General features: G+C 43.2%; 1 protein-coding gene across 6 annotated transcripts in view; it reads right to left on the bottom strand.

Annotated features, from left to right (window-relative positions):
* Window positions 1-7,928: 7,928 nt before the first annotated feature.
* Window positions 7,929-22,696, bottom strand: part of TCF7L2 (transcription factor 7-like 2 (T-cell specific, HMG-box)) — a 42,191-nt gene continuing 27,423 nt past the window's right edge. For 5 of the 6 annotated variants that reach the window (XM_014959588.1, XM_014959551.1, XM_014959543.1 and 2 more), the window contains exons 8-11: window positions 17,792-17,840; window positions 17,130-17,180; window positions 15,888-15,960; window positions 7,929-10,237 (exon numbers count right to left, since the gene is read on the bottom strand). In XM_014959588.1, coding sequence (XP_014815074.1) covers window positions 9,811-10,237; window positions 15,888-15,960; window positions 17,130-17,180; window positions 17,792-17,840 — 600 coding nt within the window. In that variant the 3' untranslated portion in view covers window positions 7,929-9,810. The remainder of the gene's footprint in view (window positions 10,238-15,887; window positions 15,961-17,129; window positions 17,181-17,791; window positions 17,841-22,696) is intronic. The other variant, XM_014959581.1, reaches the window with a different exon arrangement.

Here is a 22,696-nt window from a genome sequence, read left to right as displayed (position 1 = left end):
GGAGCTGATGCTACTATGACATCCCTGTGAAATGCCACAAGCTGGTGGCTCTTGGAAGGAACATGAGGTGCTGAGATGCAATAGTGATGAACACTGTGTATAGTGTGAATGGAACAGAAAGGATCTGAAGGAAGAAGGAGGGAGAGCAGCTGTCACATCCCTCAGTTCATTCATCCAGGTCCGAGTAGCCTGAAGAAAGGACAGAGTTCAGAGGGGCCTGTGCCGTTGTCCATCCTGCAGCTGGTCTCTGGATAAATGGAAGGCTTTAACCAAGGAACATATTTGTAGATGGTAAATGTTTCCTATCTGTGTATTGCCTGCACCTGAGTGATGTCTGTTAATTTAAATTCACTGAAAAATCTAAAGAGGATGTGGAAAAGAAAAAGATCATCTCTCAAAATGAGACAATTTGAAGTGAAGGCACTTTGTTAAAGGGTTTTACACTAATCAAAGTTCTTTGTCAGCCCTTACGAGGTAGGGGAGGACTCATTTATAAAAGCAAGCCACTCAGCTGCTTCAGGATAATTCATGCAATAAACCGGAAACTAATTACATCATTGGTAAAATATGGAGTATCCCAGAAAATCCAATGAGCAGCAAATATGTTGCAATGAGTGATTGGAGAAGGAATTTCATCTCCCACTGTTGTGGCAACCCTGATTTTGCTGTGCAGGTCCTGAACACACTTATTACAGAGAGTAAGAGGTGCGCGAGCCAGCATGTCTTGTCACTGCATCATTTTAACAACCATTTTAGAGCCAGGTAAATTGAGGGACTTGATTAACGCATACCCCAGACTGCTAGGAATGTAATTTGGGCATCTTGCTTCATTTCAGCCATCAACAGGCACTTTCTGGTATGCCCTTCACACACAGTACCTCTTCCCCACACACGGATCCTCCACCTCAGCCCAGACAAGAGCTATCACAGGACCATGGCTCCCACGTCACCCTCCGGATTTCTCCTACAGCTTCACTGCCAGAGAATTCTCAACATCAGACCTCCACAAGATGAAAGCTGGCTGAATTCTCCAACTAGAAACCCCCCAAAAGTTGTGCAATTAAACAAAACAAAACCAAAAAAAGCCCTTTAAAATCTACTTTAGAGAGGATGTGTTCAAGTGCAGATAGGGGTTACTGTGTCTCGCATCTGCCATCGGGTAGTCAGGGTAATTGACCCAGCGATACCTGCCCAGAGGAAGAGACAATGTTTGAAATTCCTGTTAGAAACAATTATGTACTTGACCTTAAAGGATGGGTCTTTCTGCTTTTTTTTTTTTTTTTTGGAGGGCATTAAAAAAAAAGAAAACAAAAGCAGAAAGGCTCTCAACCCTTTGAAGGTCCTGTTTGTGCTGAAACAGGCTCTGTGAATTGGTAATTGGCCTCTGGGAGCCCCGGGGATGCGAGGCTGAGGCAGCGCTCCCCTGGCAGGCGCCGCTGCCATGCTCAGCACTTCTGCAGCCACCCGCCTCCCCTGCCCTGCTGCGGGGTCTCAGCTGCAGCGGGACGTGCCACAGCCCCCGTCCCACCACCCACTCTCAGCATCCTCCTTGCCCGACCTCCCCTCCACCTCCATCCAGGGCTACTGGCCCTTCTGCAAAGCTCCCATCCTTTCCCTCCTTTGTAAAGGGCTGGAGAAGAGGTCCCACAGAAAGGTGGTTGATACAAGGATGTCCGTTGGTGGGCAAAGCGTTCAAGTCTGGAGAAAATGGCCTTTTTCACAAGGGTTAAGTGGGCAAGCACCTACCTCCATGAATAGCCCAAAGCAGAAGCAAAAGAACAAATCTACAACCATGAAACTTGTCTTTCTTCAGCATCGTTAGCTGTTTCCTATTAAACTAGTAGCTGAAGTGATGCAAAGACTCTGTGGGTTTTGCTTACTTCAGGATGTGGAGCCAGCTGTGCCTAGCAGTAAAGTCTGAGCTGACCCCACAGGTGTCTCAGATGCCCAGGCTAGGTCAGAAAACAGCCCTACTTCTGGACGTAATACCTGTGAATTTTAAAGGCAATTCACTGCTCGATGAGTAGGGTGGCCCAGAGTCCTCCAAGGCAGCCAGAGGATTAGGAGGCCTCAGAAAATGGGAAGATACCCAGACTGGTAGTAACTGCTCTACAGGACATGCTTGTCCCCAAGAGTCCACAGTGTTTCACAGCCCACAGTGTTCTTGAGGGCTTTGCCTTTCACCCGGGGCAGGGCTGGCCCTGCTGCAGCTGAGGAGGGGAACCACGGGCTGTGCAGGGAAGCCTGAAGCTGCTGGCTGAGAAACTGCTCAGGTTTTCTTGGCACTAGCAGTGCCTTGGCTCGGAGGCACCCGGCATGGCAACCCCTGAGCACAGACACACCCGGGCAGGTAGAAAATTTCTCTCCTCCTGTGCAAACAACGTCGTCTCAGCAGAAGGATGAGTAGCCCAGATTTTACGCTTGGCCCTTCCACCCTCATAACCACATGGACTAGAAAGAAAGAACAACCTTCAGGAAGACCATGAGCGTCTCACAGGCAGCCACTTTGTTTCCCTTCCCAGTCAGGAGAGAAGTCACTGGCTGGTCCCAGCAATGTCCCCACAGTCCCTCTGGAGGGAAAAGCTCGTTGTGAGCCCAGAAGTGGTGCACAGCATCGTTCCATTGGGTTCCTACTACTGCTTCCCCTCTGGGGCCAGGAGGGAAGGCCATCACACAGCGTGAACACACACCCACAGCAGCAGGATAACACTCGTGGCTGTGCACAGAACGGGCAATTTCAACCCTGCTGGTCCCAGGGAATTCAAACCATTAAAAAAAAAAAAAAAAAAAAACAACAGAAAAAATGGTGTATCTTTTTTCTTGGATTTACAGAATTATTTAAAGAACTTTTTTCAATAGTGTAAATGTCTACCCTAGGGAAATCAGCTAAACAAGAAAAATGTGTATTTCATCTATTTGTTCCACCCTGTAACAGGGAGGAACAAGACAAAAAAAAAAAAAAAAAAAAAAGAATTAAGCCTCACCAATGCCTTTGCTTTAAAAATCAAAACAACAATAACAAAAAGACCAGTCAGGTTAATTACACTAGAGCAGAGAGGAATCTCTAAGATGTAAATACATTTCCACGAACATTAAAAGCAAACCCCTCTCTAAAGTGTTTTTCTTTCACAAGCAAGCAAGAAAATACATTGGATAAAACAAACTTTGCTTATTTTAGTTTCGACTCAATTACCTGTTAATGGAAAAAATCTGGCACCACTAATAATGAGGCAGGAATGAGATCACTGTTCTGGAGGCCTGGCTTGTCAGGGAAGCTTGCAACAAGAAGTGCATTTATCTGCCTTTCTATAACCCTTTTCAAGCACTCTGTCAGGGAGCCCAAACTGAACAGCCAGTTTAGGAGGAACTTGGAACCCGCTCCAGGCCCCCTCGGCCCTCTGGGAAAAGGAAAATTATTGTTGGCAAGTCTGCCTGGCTCCAGAAGTTGATCCAGTGCCCCCCACTTGCCCATGCAGCAGCAGACAGAGCTAAGAATTTTGTTATAATTAAATAACGGAGTGCTGATTGGTTGCTGGAGGTGGTCTTGAAACTGGTGTTTAAGGCAGTGGAGAACAACGGTTACTATTCATAGAAAAAGCAGAGTCTTAAAATCCATCTGTTTCGTTCCAAATTTAGGCCAAAAAAATGCTCACTCACTGTCTTTAAAAATACCACCTGCTTAGCTATTTTGTATAATGTGCCATTATATAAGTTTGAAGGAGGAGCAGGCAGGGAGGCAGCGGGGGCTGAGAAAGGGTGGAGGGAACAGATTAAAATGATATAGTTAGATCCAAAAATACCCCAGCAGCGTATTCAAAGGGGAACACAAAATAAGGGAGCAAAGGAGACATATTCTGAGGAAGATTAAAACCAGGGGGTTTGCTAATGCCTGGGAACCAGCTACTACAAATGGTCGTGTTTGCAAATAAGATAAAAATCTTCCTTCTTTTTTGAAAAAAAAATATCACCCTTCTTGCTACGCAAACCCAACTCTGCTCCACACTACAGGATTGTGGAAACACCCTGAGCCTTTTCTACCCTGTAGACCTCTCTGGTGGGTGGCCAGGCCAGGGCACCGCAGCCCCTGCCAGCACATACCTCCCAAACGGGGCTGTGCTGCTTCTTGGTGAGCTGGAGCAAGCAACTAAGTCAAAGGAATGAGAGAAGGAGCTGCTAACACCACAGCGTCCACTTTTCATGGGCAGCTTTGCTCTGTGAGCAGTAACATTAGCAAGGCCTGGTGGCCTGCAGATGTGTCTCCCCATCATCCTTCCCCTCCCCTTGCTTCCCCGCTGCAATCTTACATAATATCACATCTTACAGCTGCAATATTTCCAGTTTTCCCTATACCCTTAACTCTTTCCCATGTCCCTTGTTCCCTCCAACACCCCAATGCTCTCCATGTCTCCTACCTAATCTTCTTGGCCTGCCAGCTGGGCAGGAGAGCGCAGATGCTGGTCCAGAAGTAGACGTGTGATAATTGGCCATCTGGACACTGCCAGAGAGAATGGATAACAGCTGAGCTCTCCCTGCCTTTTCTTCAGCGGTGGATCTGGAAAGCCTCTCTTCTCAGTGCCGGCAGAGATTTCCCTGGAACTCACAGGGACTTTATCATCTCCGAGAGTTTGACTGCCGCTGTCAAATCTGGTTCAAAATGCCAGAGGATTCAAGAGTTATCGGGAGAGGGTCAAACAGATGGACAGACAGCATGACTTCATGATCTCCACTGCCTTAGAGGTCCAGGCTAATATCCCCCCACCCAAAATAAAATGCAATTCCAAATTCAGAAAAAGAGCAAATCATAGACTATGGATGCAAGTCATTAATTAATATTTTGGGCTGATCCCTGAAGAAAATCAGTTCAGGGGCTGGCAGTCTCCTGTCCTCAGGGAGTCCTTAAAATGGGCTGGTAACATTATTGGCAATGATGGGCCTTTGGGATGCCTTCAGTTGTAGCTGATCTGCCTTAAAAGTCTCAAGATGTTTTCCAAGAACATCTTAAAATGAATGCCAAGGTACCTGTCTACTCCTTTTTATAACATAACAATTGTTACAATCTCTGACTATATTTGCATATTCATAGTTTTAAGGATCCAAGAGCTTTAGCCTTCCTGTCCAACAAAGAGCACTGAAGCTGAATACTGGTCTTGTACTCAATTTAGTCTTCAGCTGGAGCATCTCTCCCAAAACAGCATCCAAAATCTTTACTCAGTTTTAGGTGGTAAAGCATTCCTATGTATATGACAGACATAGCTGGGCAGCACAGTCACACACGTTCTATTATTATTATATTTCATGATTGTTGCAATGACCCATGCAACTATTTTACTGTGAATTCTCTTAACATCTTTTTATGGTCTAATGAAATGAACAGGACTCTCAAGATTGCTCTTTTTTCCTGCCTTTCCCTTCTTTTAAGCAAAGCTTAAAACCATGTGGCACTGCTTTATTGAGTCAGCAATTGCTTAAACTTTTTAAAATTCCATACACTAAGTGAAAAATGAGATTTACAAAACTAATGGAAAATAAATGTCTCCCGAACACGCAATACATTGACTTGCTTCCTTGCCTTATCCCATAAAAACAGATGGAAGCAATAGCTACAGTGAATTACGTACTGTGCGTAGGGCCCCACGCTGTCCCCTGGCAGCCTCCTACAAGGACAGAGCGTGGCAGTTTGTTACCACGCTGCTCTGGATGTTGCCCTCGCTTGTGGATCTTGGGGTGAACGGGCCATAGCTCCATACCCAGCTGCCAACCCCATTTTACACCACAGTGTGTGGGAAGGGCTGTCTTCCCACCATGTTTCCCCTGTACCTGGTCTGGTGGGGTCCTTGGCTGTGACTCCATGGCACAAAGGCAGTACCTGTAAATAATGGCAATTTTCTCCCAGGAGCCTTGACCCAGCTCAGGCCCTCTGATCAAGGGGAATTTGGAAGCAAATCCGTAGGCAAACCCATCAAGAGACACAGCCAGGGCACAATCTACAGGAAACGCAACCAGTTGCTTTCCCAGGAATAAACAATTGTTTTCCACAGCAAACAAGAGTTCCCAGCACACGTTACCCACCACTCGTGAGCTCTGTTCAACCTGTCTGTTGAACACGTGCCTCTCTCACCGCACACACAGAAGGAAAACCAATTTGTCCAGGAACAGTGCTTTTGGACTCTGCTTTCCAAAGGCTTGCTAATAAAGCGGCGAGAAAAGAACACGCTATTTTGCTGAATATATGAATCATACCTTGATGGTGCTTCCTTTGAATCATGGCATTCAAAGATCTCCCTGGAGCACTATGTTTTACATTAGAAGAGAGCAGTTATCCCCAGCAGAGGTGCAGCACATGTGTCTGGCTGATGGATGGCCATGCTCTAGCGAGAGTCAAAACGTTTAGGAGAAAGAAAAAAAAAAATTCCCTAGAAACCTTAAGTAGCAGGAGAGTAATTTGAGCAACGCGTTCAATTTGCTGGCTACCAACAACAGCAAGACTTGGCATCTTCCACAAGGGCTTTGTAGCAACATCCTTTTCCCCATCCTGCAGTCCCATCTCACCCATGCTGCCCACACATTTCACCAAAGTCTAGGGTTCCACTAAAGTCTAGGGTACTGTCATGGCAGAAACAGCATCAGGCCTCGGATCAAGGGAGATAAATGGAGCCTGGTAAAAAATTCACCGTTACTTAATCCTTCTAATAGGAAATACGAAGCAATACTCACATATATCACCCTTTATTAACATGTTTGAAAGAAAAAAATAGGCTTCTGGCTTGTAAACTAGTCATTAAAAGAAGTGGCAGCAATTTAAAGTACTATATATTCTGTTTAAACACTATTTAGGACTTCACCCAGTACCTCCCAGCCCCTCTACAAAGCAAATTCCTTCTGCAGCCAAGAGACAACCGCTTGTTTCTATCTGACCCCCTCAATGATGGACAGAGCAGCCTCAGCACCAGAGTTGGGCTTCCCAAAATCGCCCCGTTCCCAGGTCTCTGCAGAAAGTCACCTCACCCATTCCCCGTAGGAGGCAGGACACTTACCCTTCCCACAGAGCCCATCAAGAACGACCGGAGAGACGTGCGTTACCTGAGCAATACGCTGCCACGGCGGTGGGGAACAAGACCTTTGCATTTGGTTGCCCTCGAGTGCCAACATGACTGGGGCTACGGTGACATCCACTTCTGGGAGATTCCTGGAAATGAGGAAGCTTAAATCCCGACTTATTTTAAAAAAGCCAAACAAATCAACCATTTAATAGAAGTTCTTGCACGTAAGTTCACTCTCATCCCGAAGTATTTAAGGGCATTGCTGCATCAGTTGGATGCTGGATGCTCAGTGCTGGGAGCAGGCTGTGATGCAAGGGCTCACTGAGATAACAATACATATTTTATTTTTTTTTTTTTATATATATATATGTATGTGTGTGTGTGCAAACCCAGGCTCAAATCTGGCAATCAAATCCAGGGCAGCACAAGGACTCTAATCATGGCTACCTAAGCTCTCCTGTGCAACCTTTGTGGTCCATCAGCCCTGTGTTGTGTGATCACCAGCTTGAACAACAATGTTTTAAAATTAAAGGTATCATCAGCCCTGGTCTCCTGTCCCCCAGCTGAGATAACTTCACACAGAGGGATAACATTACTGTAGCTCACGTGCTATTTGTCTTTTGCCAAATCACATGCCATTTGTTTTTTTTTTTTTTAAAAAATAAATAGGATTTTCAACTATTTTAACAAAAGCTTGCTGAAAAACCAATTTAGCAGGCGGCAGCATGGGAACCCAAATGAAATAGGGGATTTCTCACAACTAGAGCTGGCTGCAAGTCACTACAAGTTTCACAAAATTTTTTTTCAAGGACGTTTTCCACCCGGGCTGTAAATCTTTTCGGCCAGAGTAAAATGCAGTCAACGCATAAATGAGTTGACAAGTCATTCTCTGCACATACTAAGTTGCTTTTATTAATCCAGAACTGCATGCTACAGATACTGTACAGCATGAACATTTATTCATTACAAAAAATGGCTTCCAAACCAATAAAAATGAAAATCGGAATAAGAGCATAAAACGGAACAGTAACATCACAACTGTTAGGAAACATTCAAAGTATTCACAAAAAATGTTATAGTTAGCATCTTAATAAACCAGAGAAAAATCTGAGACAGTTTTACAATCGCTTCATGTCAACTACAATGGCACTGAATGAACAGATGAACAATTTTTCAGCTTTATACAGCGTTTTTTGCAACATCAACATGCCTAGGTTTTTTTTTTTTTGTTTTAAGTTTGCTACCTACCTGTATGTAGTAAGTGTACATAAAAGTGGCAGTCTGATTTTCCTTTTATGAATAATCTAATATACAGAATTTGGCCCTTAAGGGTTTATACCTCTTCATTTTAAATGCTTTCCGGACAATCTGCTACCAAACACGTCTGTTATAGGTGACATTAAAACTACATACATATCTACCTATGTAACATCACAGCAAAACATGATGAACAAAAAAATTACAGCATTAAAAAAAAAAAAAATAATAAAGTTGTCGGGAGAAAGTTAAAAGTCACTGAGAATTTTGGCACATAAAAATTTTGCACACAGCCTACAGTCCTAATGTCGCAGGGGATTCAGCTGCAGTTCTGAATGGGAGACACTTGGACCTTGCTATTTTTCAAACAGCGTTGCTAAAAATTCCCTTGCTAAATTTTCAAGTCTTTTTGTGTGTAATGGCTTTTAAAGCAATTATTTATTTTTTTTTTTACACTATTGATCCTTGAAAAAATGCATCTGCGAATGTCCATTTGGTGGCAACTGTGTTTCATATAGCAAAAAAAAAAAAATAAATCACGAAAGGAAATCAAAAACAAAAATCCCGGAAAAAATATATATATACACATTTATATATAAACTTAAAAACCTTGTACAAATGAGTTGTTATATATAAGATGCTTACACTAAGGAAAAAAAAAACCTTTATACAATGTTTCAAGAAAAAAAGAGGAAAAAAACATTTAAAAAGGGACAACATACAGATACAACAAGCAATTTCTAAAGCAATAAATACTACTGGTCCAATAGCGTTGTGATACTTTTAATTGTTGAGTAGCGTTCCCTCCCCCAAAAAGAACAACACCATGGAACAAGGTATATTAACACATTTTTTTTAACCCTTTGTTTCTGTACATTTAAACAATAACAAGTAACATCACAATAAAGGTTGTTTCACACAAGAAAGAAAAAAAAAAAAAGAAGTAGTAGCGGCACCGCATTCGTTGTGCCCTTAAAGGTTTAAAAACCAGATGTAAAATGATTGGTTCGCAAGCTCGTATTTAATACAAATAATAAAGAACCAATGCCTCCGGCAAGGGCTGCTTCAAAATTTTTTTTTTTTTTTTTTTTTTTGTAATTTTTAAAATCAGTCTTTAAAACTAAGCTATTGGAACTACATAACAATTATGTATATATATATATTTTTTAAACGCTACAAAGACTTTAAACAGCTGTTGATAAAAATTTTGGCAGAATCATGAGGCTTTTCTCATCTACATATTTAAAAAGGAGAAATTGAAATAAGAATGGGTCAAATATTGACCAATGAACTCGATAAAACATCAACTAATGTAGCCACGTGGCACGAATTAAAAACAAAACCGAGAAACGACGACGAACGGCGGACGACGACAAGGAGGAGAAGGCGAAAAAAAATAAAAATTGAAAGAAAAGGAACAAAAAACAAACAAAAAAACCAACCCAACCCAACCCCAAATCCCAACAGAATTCAACATCCCCGAAGGAAACCGAAAGGGCTAACGAGGCTAAAGCTATTCTAAGGACTTGGTTACGAGGGAGAGCGGCTGGGGCTGTGTCCCCGCCAGCGAGCTGTGGGAATGCAAGGAGGAGGTGGAGGGCTGTGCTAGGGATGCGGCGGCCGGCGGGAGGGCGGCCGGCGGGTGGTCCAGGGCCCCGTTGGGGCAGCTGGCGGCAGGCAGGGCGCCGGGCTTGCTCGCAGCGCTCTCGGCGAGGACGAGCGAGGATGGCGGCGGCATCATGACCAGGTGCGCCAGCGGGTCGGGCTTCAAGGAGAGCGAGAGGGGTTGCGTTTGTTCAGTCTGTGGTTTGGAGTCTCTGGAGGGGGAGGCGAGCATGGCGGGGGAGGACGGAGGAGAGTCTAGTAAGCTTCCATCTGAAGAGGGTGGGCTGACGCAGCTGCCTTCACCTTGTATGTAGCGAACGCACTTTTTTTTTCTCCTAGAAACAGGGAGAGAGTCGTCTGTGAGTAAGGGGCAGAGACGCCGACGGGAGACAAGTTTTATCTACAGCAAAGAGCCGTCAAAGGAGCTACTCTGGGCTCTGCGCGGGCGGCAGCCCGGCCCCACGTGCCATCCTGGGGGTCTGGAGGGGTGTCCTTGGCACCCAGCCTGCTGGGGAACCTCCCCTCGGCTAACAGATTTGGAAAGGATTCACCAATTGTCTCTTCGTCCCCCTGCTCTTCACACCTCCTCCTTTCCTCAGGTGTTTTAATAATCAGAAAATCAGATAAGAAGTTTTCTGGAGCCCACTGTGCTAATCTACAAACTTGACTTTCCTCTGGGGGGATGAGGGAGGGAAGGAAGGGGGCCAAAAAAAAAAAAAAAAAGTTTAATCCTTATAAAATAAAAGCTCTTGGATAGTTGATGGTATCTCAAGATGTCCCATAACGCTGTCCAACTCAATGGGGCTATCTCTAAACCTGTGTCACCTGTCGTCTCCTACGATGCACTGCCCTTGGGAGGCAAGGACGACTGCACGCTACTGCTCATTGCTTTCTCCTCTGTTAAGAACCACACCAAATCCAGAAACGTCAAGAGTCAGACAGGAGGGATATATAATAGAGAGAACGAGAAAGAGGGGAAATAAAAACAAAACGAACAAACAAAGCAAACAGAAGAAAAACCAGGAAAAGAACAGGATAAACAGAGCATGATCCAAAATAACAAGAATAACTGGTTGAATGGCCTGCAGGTTGTGGCTTTAAATCGACTCAGTTTTACTTTTTGTTTTAAGGGAGAGTGATAGATTTGGGAAGCTGCTCGGATGCATTTTGGGGGAATTTTCCTCTGAGAGGCCATCCATGTAACTCCAGGGTGGGATCCAATTGCAGTAGGTGAAGAGCACGACGACAGGTACAAAGGTGAGGAGTAACATGGAGCTTATTTCACACCAGGGAGCATGAGAGTCTCGCAAGAGCCGCTCATTTTCAAATAAATAAGTGACCCGACAGAGATCTTTTCTCCTCCCTCTGTCCACTTAATAATGTAAAGGAGCAATGAAAACAGATGACAGTTTCACACCATCTCTCTTGCCGAGTATATGCAAGACAATTCTAGCAGCAGGACAGAAATAATGAGGCAAACAACCACAGCATCTGGCAGAACGATGTTCAGTGGCCACCTTGACCCCAATAATGATGGCTCTCCAGCCCTCCTGTTCACAAGCACACTTCCCATGGGAAGTGCTGAACCGCTGTCACACAGCCCGAGGTCTATGACAAAGTCCGTCCAGAGCAGCTCTGCCACAAAAACTTTGAACGCTCAACTAAGCTGCACAAAGCCACCAATGTGAAGGAGTAGGTTGCTCTGCCCCTCCAGTGGACACCTCACCCAAGCTCAGCAACTTCATCAGAGGAAGCACCTGAGCGTGGCACAGCAGCTGAATGTTGCTGGGTGATGTTCCCCACTCGCACAGGTGCCCCAGCTCCACTAATGGTCATCAATGTTCTCCTCTATATATGGTAACTGCCTTTGGCTTGGGTTAAACCAAGGTTCTGCTCTCTCGGCAATGGGGCTAGGTGTTTCTCGACTGCAAGGGAGAGGTAACCAGCTTCATCCTCGAGTTAAAAGATATCATCTCCCAGGGCCAGGAAGGGAACAGCAATCCCAGCACCCCATCTTTCCACCAGCTGCAGTGAGGGACCAGTGGTGTGACATCCCTTCCTCCAGAGACTCAGGCTCTGCTCCACGTTCCACATGGTAAGGTAAAGGGTTAGGGCTATTAAGAGTTTTAACCACGTTAGCCTGCAGATCAATACATGCTAAAAAACTAAAGACAACCATGCAACTTAAATGTTAAAAAGAAAGAAAGAAAGAAAGAAAAGATAGAAGACAGCAAGTGAAGGCTGTAAACCATGCTTTATTAGAGCAACGTTAAAAGACAGAAAAAAATTAATTTGGTGGGCTCAAAACAGAACCTGTTAACTCTTCTACCATCAACAAACAACATGGGAAGCCTCCTGCTCTTTCTCCCCTTCCCTTGCTTCTGTCTCACCACTTCCTTCCTAGCTTCAGCTCTACAAAGCTACCAGGGCCACAGTTCATGTTTGGACCTTCTATACAGCTCCAGCGGCAGGGCAGAACAGTGATGCTTCAAAAAGCTCACCAGTAATACTTGTATGTAAAGGTGGGTTCTCACAATTTGGAGACTGCAGGGCTCCCCCACCATCCCCAAATTAAAATAATTTGCAAGCAGAGACCCAAGCTCTACCTGCCTCATTGATGGTGGTCCAGAAGCCGTTCCACTGCTTTGCTCTGAACCTACAAGGCAGTTAATTATTTCACTGGAGGCAGTTTGAATCTAGTATGCCAAAAATTCAAAATTATTTTTTTAATACTATTTAAGTTCTGTGGCCTGAAAGGAAGAGTTCCCATGGCAAAGCAGACTTAAACCAGGTCTACCTGACTTTCTGACTCTGCAGAGTTAACAACCCACTGTTAAATTAAACCCACTGGTCTGCTACCTGAAGCAATTTTCCTTTGACTAGGATTAAGGGAGCAGATTGCTTCCTCTGCTTCTGTTGTACATTAATAGTGTGGCCACTTTTAGCCTGAAAAGCCATTTACGTAAATCATATTAATTTCTCCAGCCTGTGCCATTCCCACCATGTGTTATCTGTGGTCTTGTACGTGGCAGGGTTAGCTGGGACAGAAGGCAGAGATGGTAAAACCCCAAACTCTGCAAGCCAAGTATTACCAGAATTGAACAATACCAGGCAAATCTGGTGAAGGGGAATAAATAAATACCTGAGGAACTCTTTGTGCCTCAGTTTTGCTCTCCTAAAAGTGGGAACAAAACCACTATGGATCCCCCCTCAGAAGCACGACTGAGATTTATTCACTTGTGCACTACTCTGAAAGCATCAACTGCTACATCACTCTGGGAAACACCAACAGACTTCACCCTGCTCATGCTGCCCTTGAAACTAGCTGCAGGACAGCATCAGAACCCATAATGCTGCAGTTGCCATGAGTGAAAGCCCCAGAGGATGACAGGGGTTTATTCAGTCCCTGGGAGCAAAGATGTCTCAGTTTCTATCGCAGTAGCAAACTGCACATCTTTAGCACCTACAAAATGCTACCATGCTGGCAAATGCAATGTTACAACGGTTAGGATCAGAACTAGGAGAGAAATGCTCTAAACTCTACCTAGTGATAAAATGCCTCCATGCATTTAAAAAAAACCCAACCAAACAACAAAAAAGCATCTGACTCTGTATCAGTAAGTCTAAAGCTATCAGCTACCCCACTGACAGGTACTGCGCTGCTCAAAACTGATCTCAGAAAGTTGTCTCTGATGAGCTGCAAAGATTTCTGACCAAAATCTGGCATAAGTTAAGAAAGGGTTTACGCTTCACATGTAACCTAAGGACTGTACAGACAGGACGAAAAGTCCCCTTGCTGATAAAATGTAGTTTTAAAAGTATGCTGTTTACTTAAGCAGCTAGGGAAAGATAAAGCAACAAAAACATGATGTGCCCCCGGTTCTGGTACTTGGCATACAGAGCCTGACCTGCTCCAAATACTCTATCTCTAGACTACACAAATATCTGCTGATAGCGTAGAGTGAACCAACTGCAGAAATTAAGCCTAACTAAACACAGCGTTCGAGTCTTTGGCTAGACTGGAGCCTCCTGACATGGTGAAGTGGCTACCCAGCTCTTCTGGACTGAACCCTCCCTCCCTTAAGCTTTAAGAAACTGCTGCTTTCAAAGCCTATTTAACATACATACTGGTAATGATATCTACGGCCCCGACACCCAGTACTAGCATGCCTCGAATGGGACAATATGCCATCTGTTGAAGACATTTCTGGTGCCTTATCTGGTTATTTTGACATACACCACCGCCCTCGATGCGTGTTTTCCTCGACACTAAGCACAAACAAGACTGCGTGCATACACAAAATACAATGGACGTCTGATCTACATTCTAAATGAGATGGAGCACATGGGACTGGCATGAGTAAGAGGGGAAAATGTGGGAGAGGAATCACTACACACAGAGTGTGGTTTGGGTTGAAATACCTACCATCATAATATTCCAAATTCAAAGACTGCTTGTATCAGAACAAAGAAACAACAAATTTAACCAAATGCGATCATATAAGGAAAAAGGAATGAGAAAAGAACTACTCGGTATCCCTCCACCAAGAAAGAAGTATGTACTGAGTTATACATGGAATTAAACTCCAGTAGAACATGGGCTGTTGAAATTTGGGCTCTCTGATGTCTTTCGTCTCCTTTTAATGCTGGAAACTGTCCTACTAAAATTGCAATTAGTTTTGTCTAAAGTTCAGGTGTTTACAGCTCACTTGTTGGGACAAAATTTAGCAAAAATTGTATTTTCAGAATCAGAAAAAAAAAGACATCAGATCATTTAAAAAACTGGTATCTACATAAACCTTAACAAGGCATAGAAGCCTACAGGTAGCTATTTAATTTTGCAGATAACACCAAAAAAAATGATTACAATATAAGCTGTAAACACTGGCTTTTACATCTCTAATCATGAGAAAAAAAACCTAGTGCTGCAGATCCCAGAACATTTTAAAAAGCCTTTGGAGGCAGCAGACTTAGACCCAAATGAAAGACAAAATATAGATGTCCAGCTAAACATTCATTTTGCTGACAATCTGGAAAAAAATATTTAAAAAGCCAAAAAACTGCCAGCTTTAAGGACTTCAAGTTTTCTTGTTCCCAGTTCTACCACCAGGGAGAGGTTATTGGTAAAGAAAGAGAGAAAATGGCATTAAATTAGCAAGAAATTCCAAAGATCAAAGATTATTAGCAATTGATGCTGTGGGAGAGAGAAAGGTGGGGAGTGGGGGGGAAAAAAGATTAAAAAAATAAAATCACACAAATGCACTAAGAGGACAGATTGCTTTCATTTCCCCAAAGGCCTAATGGGTAGTATTATACCTGCATGGTTTGCACCATAAACTCTGTCGGTCAAGCCCGAACAATGCCCGACACTTCTTTGGAGTATTTGCATCTGTTAGCATAAGGTAAACACAAAAAATACAACACAATGGTGGATAGAGCTCATTTGGTCTGCGTCATCTTAGCTACAGCTACGTTTAGCTTTCAATCACCTCCGTTTTATTTGGTAATCTCCCCTCGTACCAAGGGCAGGAAAGAAACCAGGACTTTTCACAATGAGCCAAAAGAAAACCAGAAAAAAAACCTCTCCGACACAGCCATGCGTCTGTCCGGTGTCGGCACCGCGCTCAACGCCCTGCTAGCAAAGGCTTTGGGAAGGACCTTCCTTGGAGGGCAGGAGCGTGGTTGAGCCACGGACCAGATGGGCTTAAGGCTGATGCTGTTTTACAGTGGGTTTTTGGCGAGCAGCAGCAAAGAGGAAGGCAAAAAAACAACCAACAACGAAACAAAACAAAACAACAAAATAAAAATAAAAAAAAAGCAAAACCCTTTCAGAGAGACGATAAACTCATGGCAGTGTCCCACTCCCTTGTGTCTTCTAGATCACAACACAGAGCTACAAAGCAACAAGGCAGGAAAAAAAAGGGGAAAGTACCAAATAAACCAGCTGCAAATCAGCCATAGCGAGTCTGGGAGAACTATACACACCTGCAGGGGCCGCACCAGTTATTCTGTTGATCAAGGCCAAAGCGCGCTCGGCATTTCTTAGGAGCGCTCAGGTCTGAATGAGTTCAAGAAAAGCGAGCAGAAAAGGGAGAGAGGAAAAAAAAGAGAAAAGGGGAGAGGGGGGGAGAGAGAGAGAGAGAGAGAGAGAGGAAGAGAGAAAAGGGGAGAAAAAAGAGAAAGATAAAAATAAGGAAAAAATAAAAATAAAAAAGGGAATAAAAATCAATGTCCTTGTTATTAATTGCAAAATATTGACTTTTGATTTAAAAGTTAAAAATAGTGATAATCACATTTTTATTCAACTCTTGAGATTAGCTGTTGCAATTAAAGCTGCAGTATCCCTTTATAAAGGACTGTTTCTTTCCCTTTTAAAAGAGCAGGTAGAGGAAAGTCATTGTGGCTGGTCTAGCAGGATGTTTCAGGCAAGATTTATTTGGGCTGGGTTTTTTTTATTCTCTTTTTTGAGAGGGGGGGGAAAGGAAGAAAAGAAGCTGAGTATGGAAGTTAGATCCTGAACATGCTTTTTTCTTCAACTCAGACACAAAATAAAAATAAGAGAAAAAAAAAAAAAGGAAATTATATCTCCTGGGATAATGCAGCTTTTGGAATAACATTCAATTTATTTGTTTTTATTAATTTGTATTTAAAAGAATGGATAAGAATAAGCAGATTGCGGAATGAGTATGTTAGTATCAGCCAGAAAATAAAACGTAAAGCATGGCAAGGTGCTGAGTTAGTACAGCTAGTGAATTGCAATGAATAGGCTTGAGCAGAAAGGAAAAAAAAAAAAATAAAAAAAATCCAAAACTAAAATAATAATAAAAAAAAAATGCGTATGCATGCTAATGTGAGAAGACTTAGTGGGAGCCATGAAAAATGCCATTAGATTAAGGAGGTTCATTACTGACTTGCTTCCATTCTTAATCAGTCTCTTTAAAGAAATACTGCATATTCAATTTGCACAGTTAGTACAACTCTTGCGTTATTTTTACTGCATTACTGTTTTAATAGCAATTGTTACAAAAACGAAAAACAAAATTAAAAAATACTGTCAAACATATAATAGATATATAGATATATAGATAATAAACACTATCAAAACGTGTGGATGGTACTTTTTTCTTAATGTCATAAGTGTTTAATGTTAAAGTCTATAATGGCAGGAAAAAAAAATTAAAAAGCAGTTTATAAACTATTTTAAATGACTCAAAATGACGTTAGCACCTGTAATCGGAGGAAGTGAAAGGCAAGGATTTAGGAAACATTCGCTGTGTTCTGAAAAAAAAGAACAAATTATACAAAGGCTTCAAAAAAACTAAGTCAGGGCTTCTTCAAAATTGACTATGAGATTGCCTATGCAGTATTTCTAATTTCCTATATCGAATGGCAAACCTCCTTAATTTAAAATGGGTGCGATTTACCACTGTAAGGCATGCATCAGAACATACAGGTACAGCCCAAATTAATACCAAACACATACATACGTACGTACACGCACACACATATGCGCAAAATAAGCGGACAACTTTATAAACGCTGGCATAGGCATTACGGCTACGGCTCTGCTGTTAAAGGCTCTGGCAATTAACTGTGCACAAATTGAGCTAACATCACGAGAGGCTCACATGCAATGGCTTGGTTACTAGTTTTAGAAGGGCAATAACACGTAAATAATTAGAGTGCATTAAAAAAAAAAAAAAAAAAAAAAAAAAAAAAAAAAAAAAAAAAACAAAACCAAACAACAACAAAAAAAAGTCTGTCTAATATAAGGGACCGGCTCCCCGTGAGGCCAGGAGACTCGTACCCACCTCCCCCGAACCCAGGAGTGTCACACCAGGACTGCCACACTGCCACTAAGAGAGAGACTGAGACTTGTTTTTACTTACCGTTGGTCTCGCCTGGCTGCTTATCCCTTTTCCTCTTCTTCTTCTTTCCCTGCAGGAAACATACACAAATGAGAAGGATTAAAAATAATAATAATAAAAATAATTAATAATAAATCCCCAAACACGTCTCCTTCCAAGACGGCACCAAACGATGGGGCCGTGGCCAGTGTGGGAAGCCCCCCCAGGGAGGACAGTGAAGTTTGTGGGGGACACTGGGAGGTTTGTGGGGACCCAAAGGGATGCTGCACCCCAGGGATGGCTCTGCCTGCCTGCCCCATGACTTCTCCTACAGCCTCACTGCAGCCCCCCCCAACACCAACACCCACCAAAGCCATAAGAAGCTGGGGAAGGGGAAAAACAACTTGCAAGATGCTTATTTTGGGATAAGATCACCATCATGACAGAAACATTGCCAATTGTATGCTTCAAAAAAATCATTCCTGGTCATGTTTCTGTGGGGTGGGAAAGAAGGGGCAACAGTGGAGATTCTAGGTGGGGGAGTCCATGAGTGAGGTCAGATTGAGCCCCTAGAGTTCCTCAGCACCCAAAACTGAGCATCAAAGCAGACGAAGTCACAGTAATGAGCAAAACCTAATCTGCAGGTTCATAAGTGCACTCACAACTTAGGAAACAAAGCCAGGAAGAGAAAAAAAAATCCAGATATAACTAAGACCCTTCCCACATTTTGGTCTATTACAAGAAAAAAATCTTCAGTAATGTTTTGCTAAACTGTGTCTCTTTTCCAAACACTGACCCACAAGATGATGCAATTTGTTATGGTTTCTGACTAGAGGGAGAAAGGCCCTTTTTCCACTCCCCTCCAGCAGTGTGAGAGGAGACAGGACCAGGAGCCCAACTTCTGTGGAAACCCAATGATTGTTTTCCAGTAGAAGAGTTATAAAGTCATAAGCATGTCTCTAAAGAGAAAAGCTATTTTTGAATGAAACTTTTCTAACACTGAGCTACAGGGTTTGCAGAGCAGTACAAAAAGGCCAGTGTAGGGGACGGAGTAATTTCATTTTCACAGCTCCCATTGCTAAAAGCAATGACTTTTGGGCCAGCAATGTCAGCTGTGAACAGCACAGAGATCCCTGCTTTTGAAGATGTGGTACTATGAGAAGCTGGTGAAAATACACCAGGCCAGCAGTCCCTTGTGGTCAAAAGGGTACAAACATCTCTTGGAAGAAGAAATCTCACAGTACTTTTGAAGGGGAAGCCAAGAAGTTCTCCCACATGGTGGACGTCTTTCTGAGTAGGTTGGTCTGGCTCCCAGCTAAATGCTTACGGTTGGGTTTCAGCTTGGAACATCCACTATAACACTTGGGACGATCACTATGATACATTCCCTGGAACATATTAGTAAGAAATTGCCCCAGAGTGAATGTCGGATTTTGATTTCTTGTTGTTGTCATATTTTTCTACCCCAAAAGCCAGCTTTCTGGCACGGGGCTTCTGTACTCATTCCCCGCTGCTTGCTCAGGGTTATAAACTGCCACCCTGACGTACAGGCTGTGACAAGCACAGTCTTGTTCGTGAGAGCCTTCTGGTGATGGAAAAAGCTGCGTGCACCGTCAATTTTAAAGGATTTTTTAAACGACATGCACATAATCCTGTGGCCTGGATGCTGCTGAGAAATCATCTCCCACACCTCGGAGGTCATTCTGGGGGATACGGAAAGTTGTTGCTCTGAGTCAATTGCTGCAGCAGCCATCAGTCTAACATGACAGGCAGACAAGACAGACAAGCATTGCTCCTAAAGCTCCCTGAGAATAAAATAGGGAAAAATGTGGTATCTTGAAGTCCACATATCACATAAAGATACAAGAGGCTCAGACGGCTCCATCTATATTGATCTAGATTGACAGTAACTCTGAGAAACTTGGTGATTTTTTCCCAGGTTTATAACAATGTAACTGAAACCAGACAATTGCCTCAGGACCATAAACCTCATTTTTATTTAATTTCAAGGAGGCCACTTGCATAATTAACAGACTGCATCTTGAAGCAAATTTGCTTAATTTTTGCAGTACATTTGGGAATTCAAGGGCTATTCCAATTTGAGACCTTTTAACTGCTTCACACAAGAACTGAGGTCAGGAGTCACCTGCCCTCTACAAACTCTTCAAGCCAGGTATTAAAGTACTATAACCCTTTAGGGAGCAATCTGTTAAAAATGCCTGATACACAGGAATGTCAGCCAGGGACCAGGCATTTCCAGTTTCTTTTCAACACTCACTTCAAGAACAGTTCCTTACAAAGAACTGACAGAGGTTCCACTAACTTCTTTTGCACCCTTTTCAAAGGAAAGAGGGAGTAGGATCACCTGGCTTGCTTGTTCAATTTCTGTGCTACGAGAAGATATCTGATTACGTAGCTAAATTAATACACGGACTTCAGAAAAGAATTATGGCAGCAGTCAAATTTCAAGTGCTCTGCAGAAGACACTGTTTGGCCCTTGCCTCAGATTGTCTTCCTAAGACTTGAGCAGGTGGTCTGTAACATGTTCTGTCATTGTACTAGACACACTCTTAGGCTACAAGTAGATGTGGATGTAAATACTCACTCACTGTTTTGGCAGCTCTTCTGCAGAGCCAAACCAACACGGGTTTTGACAGCACTGAAGAGTTCTTTGGTACTAATTTTCCAGACAAGCAGCGGGCAAGGTGAATAGACCCTTACGTACTTCTGAGTCCAGCACTCAGCGCCACTTAACTTCTTATATTAGATCTCAGGAAGAGCAAATGTGCCTTGTGGCACCAACAAGCCTCAAGGGATTCCCTGAATCCTCTTCTCTTCTGTAAGAGCAGGCTGAAAGCTGCGTTTCTTGACTGTGCTGCTCCTATTTCTGAAGACCTGGGCTACAGCTGGCCCCATCCTCGTGCCTGATGTGAAGTCCCTAACGATTTAACCATTTCAAGCAGCCCAAAAGTGCTTCCCTTCCAGATGCGTGAAGGGCTTGAGACCCTATGAAACGCTGCGGGAGGAGGGGAACTCAGGGAGCTCTGAATGGACCAGGAGAGGAGAAATAAATAAATCCTGCGGATGATGCAATGGTGTGATGCAAAGCTACTGCGCTCTCCTCAGGCAGGAAGGTTCCCCCTGAAGGTCACTTGGGGGTACAGCATCAAGCCGCTGGGAAAGCGCTGGCTTTCTCATCCTGTCCTTTTTAGCTCAAGAAGAAAGGGTTTCTCAGTGCTCACATGGTGAGGACAAAAGTAAAAGGTCCTAAACACTGAAGGCTTTGTACATGCCCATCTGTCGGTGGCACAGTCACTGCGCGGAATGAGCATCCCTGAAACCTCAGTGGAGCCTACACTCCCTTTTGAACACCCAAGAAGACGGTACCGCACAGTGCTGAGGGACTACTTGCAGCCTGTGCTCTGACAGTCTCAGGCCAGACTACGCCAGAAAGAAAGGGAAAATGTGTTTAAGCAGGAGCAGTGCCTCATCAGGCTTAACGAGGTCTCCTCTGAGGAGCACCCACAGCTACACCTGCAACCAAAGGCGACCAAAGGAAGGAGTGAGGCAGAACCCAACAAAAAGGATGATCAAGAAAGAACAAGAAGGATTTGAAGAAAATGTCCTTAAGTGCATAAGTTAAATAAGTGAGCATGTGTATTCTCCACTGCTGAAGCAGTAGAAGAGCACAGAGAGCTGCAGACTCTGAACTGGCTTCTTCCCATCCACGCGAAAAAAATAGAATCTCATAGAGGTAAACATGGCCATATACAAAGCACACAATCTATGTGATTTACGGCAAAGTAGGATATTTATGCTTAAACAGGCAATGATGATGACGATGATGGAAGAGACAGGCTTCAACAAAAACAAAATGTCTATCACTATACATAACTGCCCTGACATCCACCTTACAGCTGCTGGTCGCCAAACCTGCAGGGAAGTCTACCTGGAAAGTAGGGAGCAAGGTTTCTTCCAGAGTTAGAGATCTTTAAAGTTTTAGGTGATTTTTATGTAAATTTTTAAAAAAATAATCAAGATGCTGCTACAGTCCTATTAAAGAGGGTTTAGAGCTCCCCCCAGTCCACAAATCTGTCAAGAATTTATGAGTTTGGGCTTGCAAACACTTACTACCAGATGCACCACTTACCCTTCATGGAAAGAGGAGTTATATACTACTAGTAAGTGGTTACAATGCTGGCCTTACATTTTTAATAGACAGAAAATTCTACCTCTTTTAGCTAAAAAACAGGCTTTCTGGAAGTCAGAGGGAGGGATTCAATCTTAAAAACCTCCATGAATTGATCACAAACTCTAAAACGCTTTTTAAAAAATGAGAAGGGGAGGAAAAAAAAAAAAGGATAACATGGCCATGAAAAAGCAAAACATACTTGAAATACACAACAGTAGAGCGTGGAATAATTCATTTAACCCCACTTGAGAGTAAGACTTTCAAACAAGTCACGCTTTTGGTTTTGCCAGTCCTTCTCTGAAGCTAGGATAAGTCATTCTTCCACTTTCCACTATACTCTCACACAGATAAGCACAAGACACTAATTATTAATCTTTTTGGTGGAAAGGAGAGGAGCCATACTAGGGGGATTTTTAATTTGATTTAAAAAATAAAATTTAAAATGACCAGCAAGCCAAACAGCATTTCCAGATGCTGGTAAAAGTGAAGGCAAGAGTTTCTTCACGGAGCTCTACTGTCATGCCCCCAATTCTAACCTTTTACTAGTCCCAGCCAGGAAGCCCCTTCCAAGTGGAGGGCTGGGAATTATCCCCAATAGTTTTAGTATCCCAGAGGGAAGCGTCCGTTGTTGTTACCAGATTGGGATCCTGAGGCACGCTTTCCAAGTAGTGCTTGTGTGCAATGTGTGGTCGTAGTTCAGCAGGTCACATACACATTTCTACAAGCTCTACTACTAAAAAAATTTCCACCTACAT

Source organism: Calidris pugnax, unplaced genomic scaffold (genome assembly GCF_001431845.1).
Source record: "Calidris pugnax isolate Ruff unplaced genomic scaffold, ASM143184v1 scaffold4, whole genome shotgun sequence".
Lineage (NCBI taxonomy): Eukaryota > Metazoa > Chordata > Aves > Charadriiformes > Scolopacidae > Calidris > Calidris pugnax.
Note: the sequence above shows the minus strand (reverse complement) of the source record. Positions and strands in the feature narration are given on the sequence as shown.